At 45.6% G+C, this 14,510-nt stretch overlaps 1 protein-coding gene across 2 annotated transcripts; it reads right to left on the reverse strand.

Annotated features, from left to right (window-relative positions):
• Positions 1-206: 206 nt before the first annotated feature.
• LOC146520640 (uncharacterized) lies at positions 207-11,479 on the reverse strand. Of its 2 annotated transcripts, none has more exons than XM_085157184.1 (2): positions 11,216-11,479; positions 207-4,791 (listed from the first exon to the last, which is right to left on the reverse strand). In XM_085157184.1, exon 2 carries the CDS (start codon positions 4,253-4,255, stop codon positions 2,387-2,389), a length of 1,869 nt encoding a protein of 622 aa, XP_085013310.1. In that variant the 5' UTR covers positions 4,256-4,791; positions 11,216-11,479; the 3' UTR covers positions 207-2,386. The 2 variants fall into 2 exon arrangements, with proteins under 2 accessions (XP_085013310.1, XP_085013311.1); XM_085157185.1 differs by lacking the exon at positions 11,216-11,479 and adding an exon at positions 9,936-11,058.
• Positions 11,480-14,510: the final 3,031 nt, after the last annotated feature.

The raw sequence follows: 14,510 nt of genomic DNA on the forward strand, positions 1-14,510 counted from the left end.
GCTTGGATATGATGCCTACAGACTGTGTTTTTGTACACTGCCAGCCAAGAGTCGTACACAGATCCAAACGACTGCTCACTTCAGTGTCAGCCGTGTGCAGCGGGCTGTAAAAGTCAGTGGATACGATGGACATGAACGTGCACGTAATATCAACGTAGGTGCGATTGCATTAAACCACCAAAACACAAACAAGGACAAACAAGAACTTTTCTTGATATGTTGACGGGTCAACATTATTTCTTTTTTATTTGAGTTTTCTTGAAATGCTCCCATCTTCCACAATGAACATTAGTGTCTTTACATATGTCAAAAGGAAGCGATGGTAATGACCAACCAGACCAACCACCACCCATCTCTACACACCACACTATCTTTGCCTTTTTTCTTTTCTTTTTTTTTGTCCTTGTCTTTTTCATTAAAACCATCAGCAAAACCACAAACATTACTGATTAATACACACTGAAAAGGGTGGGGGGAGGGTAATGAGGCAAATACATGTCATCACAGTCAGTAGGAAAAAAGACACAGTATAGAGGAAAACAGAACATCACCTCTTGACTATAAAAAAATAAAAAACAAAATAGGATATAAAAACCAATGAAACAAACGTTACAGTGTTGTTTGAGGGCGGGGAGGGGAAACTTTACATTTATACACAAGCACCAAAAAGCCAAACATGGTACATAGACTTTTTTCTTTTAAAAACTAGAATCCAGTGAAGGCAATTCAGCACTGCCCAGTAGCAGAACTACCACAAATAACCCCTGATAATGAACAATGGAGAAAAATGGGAAACAAGGGAAGTGCCCTCTCTTCGTTCATTTCAGAATTTTTTACTCGATTGAAGAGTTAGAGAACTTCGCTGTAGCGTCAGCTTATGAGCTGTATTAACTCAGTTACGCATGTTGAATGCGAGCCATAGGGGCCATGCTTGGTCACACTACAAAACCACTTTTTCATGACAATAAAAGTAAACAGTAGTTGTGGAGGGCTCTTTTCTTAGGTGTTTCCACAAGAGGAACTTTGAGACTCAGTGCACTGTAGTGTGTTTCATAAGAATGTGACTTAATTCCTCCTGCTTTCGTTCACGCCTCCCAAGCGTCCCATGTCTGACATGAAAGTTCAAAATCAAGGCTGCAGTATGCATCTAAAAAGAGCTGTACACATTCTCCATCTATGTTCCTGTGGGCTTTTTCTACAGTGATGGGCGTGTGAAGGGAGGGGAAATAAATACACTGGGCCAGTGAATGGTAACAACAAGAAGAAGATATGGTCGATAAAGCTCAAATGAACTAAAGGCTCAAAGCCTGCAGCTGGTGAAGTCCACCGAATATTTAAAGGCTGGTTAAAGGTAAGAAAATTCAAAGATTCTTTTTTCTTTTTTTAACGAGGCCTTTGCCTCAGGGAACAACGCGTTCTCCATTCAGTGCTGTTGGCGCTCCAAATTGGACGGCCGTTTAAGTGTAAACTAGGCATTAACTAACCGATTAATGCTAAAGCTCAACAATCAAGTTAGAGGTGATTCAAATCGAATGGGTCCTGTAGCCACAGTAGACAATGAAGAGAGTCGATTCGAGACAGGAGGGTCGCTTTCAGAATCCTCCAAAGATTTGTTGCAGTTTTTTTTGTTTTGTTTTTTGTTTTTTTGGTTGAATTTGTATTCAAATTTGTTTTGTAAAATATATGTTTAAAATAGATACATATATTCATATATCACAGTACTATACAAACCAAGTGCTTAAAAAATAAAGGTGATGGTGATCTTTTGAGAAATAATGGAGATGACTGGGGAAAGCATGGGGTGGTAGAGGTAGGGTCTGGGAAGAGGTATGGAACTTCTTATTGATAGTATTGTTGGTGCTTCTTTGGTCGAGGGAATGTCCCCAGTGTATGTTTGCATTTGATTTTAATTAAGGCAGATAGCCATACACGTGTATGCTCCTCTACAGTCGGATATGTACCAAATTTTTAGCACTGATAAAGCCTGAAGCGTTTATTTTTCTACATTCTTTATTTGTGTTTTTGTTATCAAAATGTGCTTTCACTGATGTACTCAACTGTATATTGTTGGATGACAAAAGTAGAAAAAGTGGACAGTTCCATTCCTCTTCTCATCACATAAACAAAAGTGCATCTGTAAGTATGGAGAGGATGTAAGAAATGACAACTCTGTACAATATATACAAATATAATACAGCCCTACAAGATGATCAGCCTCGTTGGGTGGGAGTGGAGTAGAAAAGCTAAGTTTCCTGTCCCGAGGGCTGAAAAAGGGTGAGTCAATCATAGGGCAAAAGGCATGATGGCAGGGTAGTTCTTCGATGAGAAATTGTGTCTTTGAGTCATTGAAGTTGTCATAACGACTTCAACTAAAAGTCCATGTCACCTAATCGCGCCTTTTGTTCCTTCGTCCACCTGTCTCCTTTTTTCCACCCTCCTTCCTGGCCCCCTCCCCTGAGGCCACCTGTTTACAACCTCCGCCTGAGCTCTCTTGCTTAATGTTTCGTGGGGGCGTCAGGGACAAGTAGGGATGCTGGGGGAGAGGTGGCGGCGTGGCGGAGGGAGGGGTGGTTGGGGACTCTTGGCCGGAGCAGTTGCTGCCGCTACTGCTGCTGCCGGTGCTCATGGCCCGGTGTTTGAGTCTCAGTTTGTGGGGCAAAGCGGTTCCCCTCACCTCCCCCTGAGGGTCCCAGCACTGAGCCTGAGGGCCCTGGGAGGAGGGCAGAGGCGAGGCAGGTTGGTGGATGGTAAGATGCGGGTTGTGGAAGCTGCCCATTTCTGAGCACAACGAGGAGGGAAGCTCATCGTCATCTGTGGATGCCTCTTTTTCTGGACTGCAGGGATCTCCTTCACTGGATGTGGCCTCCTTACAAGAGGAGGTTGATTGGCCTTGGTAATAAGCCTCATGCCTGGGCCCGCCCTCATAAGTAAGAACAGGTGGCTCCTCGTCTTGTGTGCTGAGGTATGAGTGAGGCTGCTGGAGATGGTGGTACAAGTGTGAGTGGCTGACACCCTCCACTTGTTTGTGGTGGAGCTCCGCAGATGAATCGCTCTCCTGATGCTGCTCCTGCTGCAGTTGCTGCTGGGGGAGTTGGCAAACACGGTACACCTGTCTCTCTCTAGCCTCATCACGGCAGTCTGAGAGCTCATACGGAGGGGAATCTAATGTCTTCCTCTCAAGCTGCTTCGTCACCTCGGCCACTGTTTCTGTGGAGCTCTCTGTAATGGGCTGTTGGCTAGCACACACTTGGCTGCCGGTGCTGCCCTGCTTCTGCACGTTCAGCAGCTCGGCATCCTGCGTCCTGGACAAGGAGTCCACGGGATAAGAGGCACTGCTGGCACCGTACAGAATGACGCTCCTCTGGGCAGCAGGCGGATGAGAGGCGGCCTGGCTGACAGTGTTGATAGAGGTAACGGGCTCCTGATGGGGTTGGGGCTGTTGGTGAAGGTGGTGCTGCTGCTGCTCTTGGCTGTGATATGTAGCCTCTAACTCCTGAGAATGCTGCTGGATCTGGTGGTGGGTGGGCACAGAGGCCAGCCCACGGTGGATGTTAAACATGATCTGGGTGGTGGTGCCGTTGGCGATGTCCATCTCCAGCCTGTCACCTTCCTGCTTGATCTCAAAGGGGATTGGCTCTGGGCTGTCCCTGGAGGAGCCGTCAGACATGTCAGAGAGGGAACCACGTGGAGAGTATTTCACCAGCTGCCTGTGGCCTTCACTGCGTCCCGACTGCTCCGTTTCAGAGGAGTCAGAGTTCACCATCACCTGAGAACCACTAGAGTAACCACTGGAGTAGTACTGAGTTGAGGAGGAGGAGGAACCTCCATTTCCTGTGTTGCTACCCGCACTGATTTGTTGACTCTTTTCAATGTAGGAGGCAGTGCTTATTAAGCCGAAGCGCAGCTTCAGCTGGAGCAGCTCTGTCTTGAGCCTCACATTCTCATCGTTCAGTGCAATGACGCGGTTCTCCAGAACCATATCATTGAGACGCCGCTTCTCCCGGGAGCGCTTGGCGGCCTCGTTGTTTTTACGGCGCTTCTCCCAGTAGGAGGCGTCCTTTTTCTCATCGGAAATGAACTCCCGCTTTCGCCTGCAGGTCATGTTGGGCTTGGGTTTGATGAGACGCCCCATACGAGTTGGAGTCCCTTGGATAGAAGGCAGAGACTCTTCATAACCGCTGAAGGTCTCAAGGCAGTTTAGGTTATTCCCTGAGTTTTTGTTTAACGTTTTGAGAGCCGATGTTAGATTTTCCATTTTTGTCGAGAGGCAGCCAGTTTGAAATGTTGCTTGGTGAACTGAGTGAAGAATTGGGCCAGAGGTTAAGGGTGGGGGTGGGGGGAGGTTGGGGTAGTGATGAAAACAACTGGTCTCCCAAGGCTCTGGGTCTAGTTATTGTAGATGTGGTATACTTATGCCAGGTAAACAGTCAAGTGTCCAAATTAGCCAAAAAGATAAAGAACAACTGTAGCTCAGCATTAGCAACCCACATTTATCCACTTGAAGGGTTATCAATTCAGTGTCCGAGCTCCTCGGAGTACTACAGACCCAAAGCAGTTCAGATCAGGCCTTTAGTTCCCTCTTTTTCCCCTAAATTCTTGCTTTAGTTGGTTGTTAAGGGTTTAGCATAGAGCACACGGAGCTAAACTGGCATGGAGGTGTCCTAGATCTCCACGTAAACAGCAGGATGTAGGTCGGCCTGTCTACCTCAGCGTGTCAGTCTCTTGGGGAGCGTCGCTCTCCCTCCCTCTGTCTTTCTCTGTTCTCTCTGCAGTTGACTGCAAGATGAAAGCCTGCAGAGATAAAAAACAGGAAAAAAACACATGTTAATCCACTGCTGACTGCTGCTGTTCCATCCTGCAGCCTCACATCAGAACTACAGTTATTTGAACATTTTTTTTTTTTTTACCATTTTCCAGCTTCTTTTGGCATGCAAAATAATATAATAAATACATGTCTATAACAGAAAAGCTTTCCTCTGCTGTTGGGATGTCTGGCCTTTACTGAGTGTGTCACCCCTGGCAACCAGTGAATAGATGCTAGACCTCACTGTCTGACCTTTCGGCCTTGCTATTGATCTGATCCGTCTGGAACCTATGACCCCTGACCCTTTGGCCCGGCCCGGTCATGTTGACTTTTGTGATGCAATGTGAGCAGTGGGTTCATCGCCAGGCTGATGATCCTGTTTTGTTTCAACACCCAGGATTTAAAAAAGCACTTGTTCAACGCTGCATGCTAAAATGTCGCAAGGTCTGAGCTAATAGGGTTTTATGTAGGCGGCTGAGGGCAAAACTAAAGCCTTGTAAATTAAATAGAAGTATATCGCAATCGAGGCAGGCACGCACACATGAAATAAAAACACAGAAATTGCATCAGTCTGGGACATGCTGAGAGCATGAAAACTAAACTGTTTAAGGATTAGCTCTTTTTTTGTTTTGCCAGATGAATATGTGGGCCAGACAGAGCAAACAGTGAGTCAGTCTCAGAGCCGTGGGGTTCCCTGACACACACACCAGACTGGCTCTCCACTGAGAAACCCCATCCACGAACACTGCTACCCCCCGCCTTGGTTCATCCGCACAGGAATGTGGCAGCATTCTTTTCCGACACAACTCAGTGCCAAATCGATGATGCAGAGTGAGCAGATAAGGCAGACAAAGGCATCCGTTAATGCAGGTCAAGGATAAAGAAGCTGAAGAGAGATATGGAGGTGTGGGGGGCAGCTTGGAGGTGGGCCTTTGATAAATATAGGTCAGTGGCCCCAGGAAAGAAGGGAGGCGGGAAGCAGAAACACAGGCTGGGATAACACAATTTCGTTAGATTGGGGGTAAAATGCGAGGGTGGTCAGACCATGGCGAGGAACACCTCAGCGCTCAGTAATTAGCTGAACAGGTGCACCTTTATACCAAAGTCATACAATTCTGCTGATTTTGAGGCTACGCAGAATTAAGCAAATCAGCGATTTTTCTAAATGCTTCCATCTGTTTAAAGGCTCGGTGGCTCGGTGGTGTTCAAAGTCAGTTGGTTTGTTGGTCCACAACTTTGGATTGGAGCTAAGTATCTCAACTGCTAGGCCACATTTCCTACATTTTCTAGAGCTATCAAAATGGTTCAATTATCCCATTAAGCATCTCAGTATTGCCTGGATAGATTGGCACGCACTTTTTGTGCAAATTGTAATGATCTGTTAGTCCCCCAATTTCCACACTGAGATTTGTGATTTCTGACAACTTTTGTGATTTGTAATGTGACCTGACAGACTCCTGTTGCAAAAATAATTAGGCAGCGCATGCAGTTGTTGTTCTTCTGCATGACTTGTTCTTTCAGAGGTGTCAGACAGCAACAATTCTCCCTGCTCTTAAATGAACTGGTGCAATTGGAAAAGCGCCTAAAAACTCGGGAGGTCAAGCTTATCAAGTTGCATAGAAAATGGAATGGTAATCTCATCCCAAGTGCAGCAAATCATCTGCATTTCCAGGTTGAAGTGCGTAAGTGCTGCTGTTACACTGTGACAATCTGTAATCTCATAATCTAGTGAGATATTTGCAGCGACTGTGCTCTGCTTGTCCTGTGGATTTCATATTGTTACGTAACTCCTCACAATAAACACAGATTTCAGACCACTTTTCTTTTAGTTCTCATATACAGAGGAAAACAGACTAACTATGTAACAGGGCCACAAGTTTTGGCTTTTTGAAACTGTCTTTCAGAGTAATCCAATAAAAGCTACATTAGAGTTACACCATATTTGAAAGTCTCAGCTGAATGGTTTAAGGGTGTCCTCGTGAGCCTCCGACATGTGGCTGCTGGGCACGGCAACACAAGAACGAGGGTAGAGACTGTTTCTCAGCCTGTCCCACTGACCCACAAACTGGGGACCGACCGCACTCTGTAAACACGTCTTAGCTGCCTCCAACTGTACGGCCTGCTGGAATATAGGTCAGCCCAGCAGTGGAGAGGTGAAGAGACAAGGGAGGGGCTGACAAAAAAGAAAGACAAAAAAAGAAAAGAAAAAAAGAAGGGAGGACAAAAAAGAAGGATGCATGGAAAATGAGAGCATTGTGCAAATATAGACAGAGGTGAGAGCAAGTGGAGCGAAGACAAAGAAACGAAGAGGAATCAGTGAGGGAGAGTTAAAACAAAGAAAAGGGATGGAGATGAGATTATACTGTAGCTGGATGGGGGTGGGTGGGTGTTGGGGGGGGGGGGGGTAAACAGTGGCAATTGCGACAGTGTTGGTATTGCATCAGAAGAAGGAATGCATCACCCATAGCAACAAAAAGGGGGAGAAAGAAGGGGGTTAGCCAATCATATTGGACTTTGTCTCAATGTTTCTGGACCAGTGGCTTGACACGACCCGAAGCAGATGGTGAGAAAACCATGTTCCGTAACAAAAGGAGGGTCGACTGACGTCACGTGAACATTATTCCACATCTCGCCTACAGTCAGGACGAGCCAGACGCATGAATTAACTCCTCTGTTTAATTAACTCACAGTGGAGGCTCGTGCTTTTTTTTCTTTTTATTTGTCTCTCCCTCTTTTGCACCTTCAAATAGTCAGGCTGTGTGAATGAGCATGAATCATAGCAGAAGGTGTTGATGCTCTTCTTTCACTACTGAGCCTGCGTTACGTTTCATGTGTGCGCCATCAGAAAGAAACAATAGATTTCACATCTCCAAAGATGCTTTAAAACCCACAAAGGCATCGCCGCCAAGAATGAAGCGCAAAGTGTTTCATTTTGCATGCGTTTGAATCACACTGCCTAACCTCTGCACACAGTTCCTCAACCTAGACCGCTCTTTCCAGTCTATCATCTAGTCTCCACAAGTCACTTTCAGGTTTCTGTGGCACTTGTGGAATGATAGCACGGTAAAAGAATCCAAGTCGCCCCCGCCCGCACAACCACAGGGGCCGAACCGCAAGAGTCTAAATGTGGCAGTGAGCTTTGGAAATAGTGAAGTCAGTTCAAAAGCCAGCACACGTGTTTCTGTGGAGCACTTCAGGAAATGGGTTGCAGGTCTGACATAAAAGGAGATGGGTGTGTGCGCGTGGGTCGGGGGTGCACATGCTTCAGAGAAAAGGAGAATGATGAAACCGCTGTCCAACCCCCCAACCAGCCACTCACCCTTAGGAAAAATGCAATTTACGGCACATGGTGCAGTGCCCCTGGGTGTGTGTGTGTGTGTGGGGGGGGTCACTGGGCTACAAGTCTTTTTTTTGGGAGTGGGGGGTGGGGTGTTAACTTTATATAAAGGCTTGGACAGCATGCCATCAAGGCAAGGCAGAGTCCTCTGTAAGCTTGTTCCATGAACACAGGCCATATCACTCTGGATACTCAGCCTCTCTCCAAAAGGAAAAGGAAAAAAAAAAAGAAAGCAGAGGGACTCAGTCCATGTGTTGCACCAGTCACATGTGCTCCATTGGCCTACTAAATGCTGTAACTCGCCTCTGTGCTGGATCCAAACCGCAGCACAATAACAAAGCACAAACCCTCATCTTTTATCATCTTACATGTGCCAGGAAACCCCGAGAAAGCCGAGAGGCCGCAAAGTAGGACAGCATGGAAACCGCGCCATACTCCTGACCATGAACTCTATTTAGGCTGGATAAAGAAAGGTTTTATCTGTTTTGTTTTTTCAGAACTAGATTAAAAGAGGGAGTTGGCTCAGTCGCGCAATGCAATGATGCAATAGTCGTGGAATGACATTAAAGTTTTTTTGTTTATTTCTTTCTTCCTCTTTTCAAAAAATGTACACGTGTTAAAATGAAGCTGCTCAAAGTGCCACTTTTCTATTTCTGCATGACCGCCTCGTTTCTTTGTTACGGCGGGGCGAGGATTTATTTTGGTGGTGTTCTGATTCTGCCTTCCTCGTCAGCGGCAGTGGTGCGCCTCATCCCCTCCTCTCCACCCACCCCAGGACAGATGTGACCTACATTCTTAGCTGGCATAGAGACCCAGTGTGTGCGCCAACCAATTGGCAGCGACCTCTGCGAAGCAAAGCGCAGCGCTGCATCGCCGCAGACTACGAGCTTCCGCAGATTGCATAATCTGCCCCTTTCTTTAATCCATTTGTTATTTAATTAATTTATTATGCAACCTGCAACCTTTGTTTTAACACACCGCATATACACTGTGGCCACAGCGTGACCCCCAAACTGCGTGAAATCCCTTTAAGGCACGCATCGCTCCGCTGAGGACGGGGAAGCCGACCCACAGCAAAAACCTGAAATCATTTTTTGTTTCTCTTTCTAAATCTGCTGTTTATACCATGCAGTGTGTAAAAATACCCGCACGCTGCTGGAGCAGAGATCTGGAAGAGAACAACGGGTACGACGCCCACGTGCTGTGTAAACCGCACAAAGCTGTATGGGGAGATGAAGCCAAGGTGACTTTCTCTTTCAAAACAAACCCAAGCCGTAGAGTTACTTGTTACTAGCCGTAGAGTTACTAGTGCCTGGATTCAGCCCCCACTCTAGTTGAGGAATGTTGCGGCTTCAGCCGGTGCTGACACGCGGTGAAGCGCGGCTTATGTTCAACGTTATAAGATCTTGATGCGTATTTACACCAGGCGGACCCACGGAAGACCCAGAAATAAATAAATCTGAGCCAGTGAGCAGCCCAGTGCGAGAAACATATCCCCCCACACTCCTCCTTTGTTGGACCGTCTAACAAATCGTGTTCGTGGACAGCGGATTCTCGGTCATCCTAGGGAAAGCGTGTATCCCAACTCTGCCGCAAAATTTACCCACCGCCTCAAAATCGCCTTCAGAGCGAAACTCGACAAGCTTTCCACGCGCTGCCATATTTACGAAAAATAAGCACGCGTCTATTGTAGCTGTCTGCCGAGCTACAGAGGAACGCCAAGAAACATCTGACCCACATTTGATCCAGATGTTCTGATCCACACACACACACACACGCGCGCGCGCCCCTCACCTCGCACTCGGCTGCACTCATCGGAGCCCGTGAACTTCACCATTCCTCAAACGCGATCCGCGCTGGCTCCCATCACTCCGAGCCGGGGTTGTAAACAAAGGAGAGACAAGCAGAGCCGAGCGTCCGCGCGTATCCACGCGATCATGCCTCGATCACGCGTGTCGGTGTGCTCCGGTTTGCATTGTGCTTGCTTCAGACTAATACAAGCCTACGGGCCACTAAGGGGTTAAGGAGGGCTGCACAGCCGCGTTAACCTTTACAAAGAGCTGCTACACGTGACAGAGAGAAGTGTGTCCTCGGAGCCTGCATGGGATTTTTCCAGCTGTCTACACGGACTAGCCTACTAACCCAAAAGAAAGCGAGGACAGATTTGTAGCTGCTCCAGACCCCTCAGCACGTAAACCCGACTCTAATTCACGCAGCTTTTGCAGCACTACAACAACGACGACAACAACAAAAACAACAACAAAATAATAATTATTATTGTGAATTATTATTATTATTATTATTAAGACCAAAAACAAGGGTGTATAAGCTGGTGGAGTTCCCATTAATATCAAGTATTAGCCTATATATTTATTATTACCAGCCTATTTATAGGTCTGTTAATAATAACTGTGTTATTAAATAGGATATAACTGCACCACGTATTCAGGTTAAATAACAATTACGTGAGCCACGTGTGTTACGAAAGCAGGTGTGCGGGTTAAGCACAGCAGATTGGCTCCTAAAAGCACCACAACAAACCATGAATATTAAATTTGGGCATGCGCGCTAAGACGCGGATGCGTTGACCCTGCCTACAACTCCGCTCCACGGCGGGCTGTCCGCACTCACCTGCCCCTGCTTCCACCAAGCAGCCGCACCTTTTTTTTCTTTCTTTCTTTCTGAAGGAATCCCATAATCTTTTTGCAAAGCCCCCCGACCCCCCCGGTCCCCCACACCGACTTCCTCCCATCCGCTTCCTCTCTCTCACACAGATCCTCATATAGCTCCATACACTCTAAAGGAGGCGGGGTACAGCCTCGCCTTGACATTGAGGGGAACACATCCAGGCACCAAAACAAACTGTAAACGCGGCGACCAGCTGCTCAGAGGAAAAAAGGAACTCAAGAATGTGTGTGTATATATATATATATATAAATATATATATATATATATATATATATATATATATATATATATATATATATATATATATATATATATGTTCTGATCCACACACACATACATGTATTGGGCATGTATGCACCGTGCCGCAGTCAATAACAACAACTTACCTTTTTGCTTTAAAAGCGACAGGATCCACACACAGTCCGGCTCCTGCCCAACAGTCCGCTTTGCTCTCTCCCTTACAATAACTCCCTCTCTCTGTCACACACACACGCCGTTTGCCACTTTGAAAACACCAGCTCTCCCGATTAGTGCAGGTATATGCGAGAGTGAGAACACAGTGCCTTGTTTTGAGCGCGCTCCTCATGTCATGTTTGCTCCAATTCCTCCCTCCCTCCAACTCTCTCTCTCTCTCTCTCTTTCGCTCTCTCGCTCTCCCTCCGTGTGTGTCTCTAAATGTATGTTAGTAGGTCAGTTGTTGCATAACAGGACGCTTTGGGTGCCTAGTCACGTTTTTTGTTTCTCTCTCGGATGTGGCCCCCTCCCTGTCTCTTTCTTCTTGCCCTCAAATCCTGTTTGGGGTGGGTGGGTGGGGGAGTGGGGGGGGGGTTAGGGGGAGGAGACAGGTCCAGTAGGGGAGGGACTATGCTCAAAGGCAATTTCAGCTAGATGAGGGCATATGATACCCATAATGAGATTACTAGATATTGAAAAAGCACACACACAGACAGGCTGGTCCGGGGAAATCAGAGTCGCATCCTCTGTGCAGATACCAAACTTGACATGCCTGCCACGCAGCTTTGACATTTCAGCTGAGCCCGACAACACTGACAACACCAAAGCTTCAGCAGCTGGGCAGTTTGGCTTTAATGTAATTTGCACTGTTGCCCCATTTTAACCATACGCCACAACCTTCTATGTAACCTGATGTGCACCTCCTGAGAAACGTAACTACATGTGTACCGCATAACACAGGTGTGGGCAACTCTAGGCCTCGAGGGCCAGTGTCCTGCAGGTTTTAGATAGCACCCAGGGCCAACACATCTGAATCAAATGATGAGTTCCTTACCAGGCCACTGGAGAACTTCAATACATGCTGAAGAGGTCATTTAGCCATTTAAATCAGCTGTGTCGGATCAAGGACACATCTAAACCTGAAGGACACCGACCCTTGAGGCCTGGAATTTCCCACCCCTGGCATAACGCAACAACTTGAATAGTGTGGGAGGTTGGATAAAAGGAGTTTCCAGTTACTATGTAAGTTAGGACGACTGGAAATAAAGGGAAAGCACCCATCCTACATGGGATCTGCAAAAGTACCCTACATGGCTTCTTACTGAGCACCGGGAAGCACAAGAACTGTGAGAAGTACAGTTTTTGGATATTCTTGAACATTTTAATTTTTCCTCTTTGTATTATTTTATATTAACTTTTCACTCCATTTCCAAGTAGGATGCGTTAGAGCAGGGATGTCAAACTCATTTTATATTGAAGACTACATAAATTTGATCTTAAGTGAATCCTCCGATCCTGTCTGCATAAAGACATTTACCTACGCATGTAATCCCAAAGCTAGAAGTGCAGTTCCAACAGTGTGTCCTAGATTTCCCACATGATATAGAAATAGTGCTGTAGTGAGTGAAAAAAATCTGAAAATCTAAATTATAAGAAATTGATGTGTAAAATTATAGAAAAAAAATTGTGGTAGCTCACATTTTTTGTTTGTGTACCCAGTGTAGAAAAACTGAAATTTCTTCAATCACTGGTGAAAAAACAGGAACTTCTCTGGTATTTAATGTTTAGTTATTACTTAATTACTGTGGTGGGGCATGAATAGCCCAAAAAAGCTGTCAAATTTACATTTAAAATACATTTAAAAGTACATAAAGTTATGTCTTCTCTCACATTTTCCAACGCCATCCAGTGGGCTGAGTTTTTGGCGGGCTCATTTTGACCCCCAGGCCTTTTGTTTGATACCAGTGTTTTAGAGGCTACGAATACATGATATAAGTCAGCTTTAGAAATATCTAATTATTTAATCTTGTGTAAATCTTGGCAGTTCTTGCTGACATTAACATAAAAAACAGATATGTGAGAGGTAAAGCAGCATGACATTAAAAAAATCTCTTAAAAAAAGTACCAGTTTCTCCCACAGGAACTTACTTAAGTACTTTGAGGTCATGCTCGTGTATTTCTACCTCGGTGCACATTTGAATATAGCGTTTTAAATGTAATCCAACACAAAATAAGTCAAAGTTGACTTTCAGTAAAAAAGGCAGAGGTATTTCCAGTCTGCTGGTGCAAACTCAAACTGGAAATATGATTTAATTGAGGAAAAAACAATGATAAAAATAATGTCTTTCATTTTTCAAGTTCAGGCAACACGTGACGTGTGCGCTATTGGCACGTGCTGCCTCTTTGGCCTCCAGCTACCTCACCGATTGGGCAGTTTTGACTTCTTTTGTTGTCACTCAGGGAAGAACTTTTGGGCAAACCTGTGCGTGACCTTTAGAGGAAACCACGGACAGTTTAGTGCAAGTGGACGAACGCAAGTGAAAATCTTTAGTTTTGTTATGTTGGAGGTGTTTCCTGGCAGTCACGGTTCTTGCATTCGCAGAACTGTATGTTTCCAAACGACTGTGCTCAATAATCCAGTCAAACCAGCTCACCTGGACTCATTGTAAGCATGTTGTGTAATTCTGATTAGTCCTCACCGCAAGCAGGAACGTGTGTCATGCTCAGAGGTGTAAAGTCTGGAGGAGGCTCAAACAAAGAGGAGAACAGTTAAGCTATTTGGTTCATCTTACTTCTCCACTTTAAACAACGCCCATTTGGTTTGGCTTATGAGTGGGCTGAATGGATACCTGTCAGTGTGGCATGCAGGTGGACTGGATCAGAGACAGACTCACACCAGGAAGTGTGACTAACGTGCTGGACGGGACTAATCAGCAATGTAACTGAGTTGTGATTTACAAAGACAATATATCAAACACTGCAACACCTTAAAACAAACAAACAAACCACCAGCTAGAACTACAAATACACTCACTAGCCTCTTTATTAGGTACACCTGTTCATCCGATTGTTATGCTACAAAAAATTAAGGCCATTCTGAAAACACCTAACTATTACATCCCAGTACTAGCAAGGTGTACCTGAAAAAGTAGTATTAGTTGAAAGTTGAAACCCACCCAAAACAAAACGCAGGAACAGAAGCACATTTCCCATTGTGGTGCATCACCCCTACTTTTAGGAAACACAGCAGCTGCATGTTTCTCTACATCGTTCTGCAGATGTTTTCACTGGGTGACAGGTGAGGAGTGCAGATGGGCCGCACTCTTTTTCTGCAGAAATATATTACCAGCGTCCATCTTTGTTTTGTCCATTTAAAAAAAACAAAACAAAACATGTTACAAATTGAAAATAAGCATGTATGTGGTAATCTGGGCGTTAAAGCGTGGT

Source organism: Neolamprologus multifasciatus, chromosome 4 (assembly GCF_963576455.1).
Source record: "Neolamprologus multifasciatus chromosome 4, fNeoMul1.2, whole genome shotgun sequence".
In the NCBI taxonomy this organism is placed as follows: Eukaryota; Metazoa; Chordata; class Actinopteri; order Cichliformes; family Cichlidae; genus Neolamprologus; species Neolamprologus multifasciatus.

What these genes read in the sequence shown, in the direction of transcription:
- LOC146520640 (XM_085157184.1), bottom strand. Translation starts at nt 4,255, where the DNA reads ATGGAAAATCTAACATCGGCTCTCAAAACGTTAAACAAAAACTCAGGG.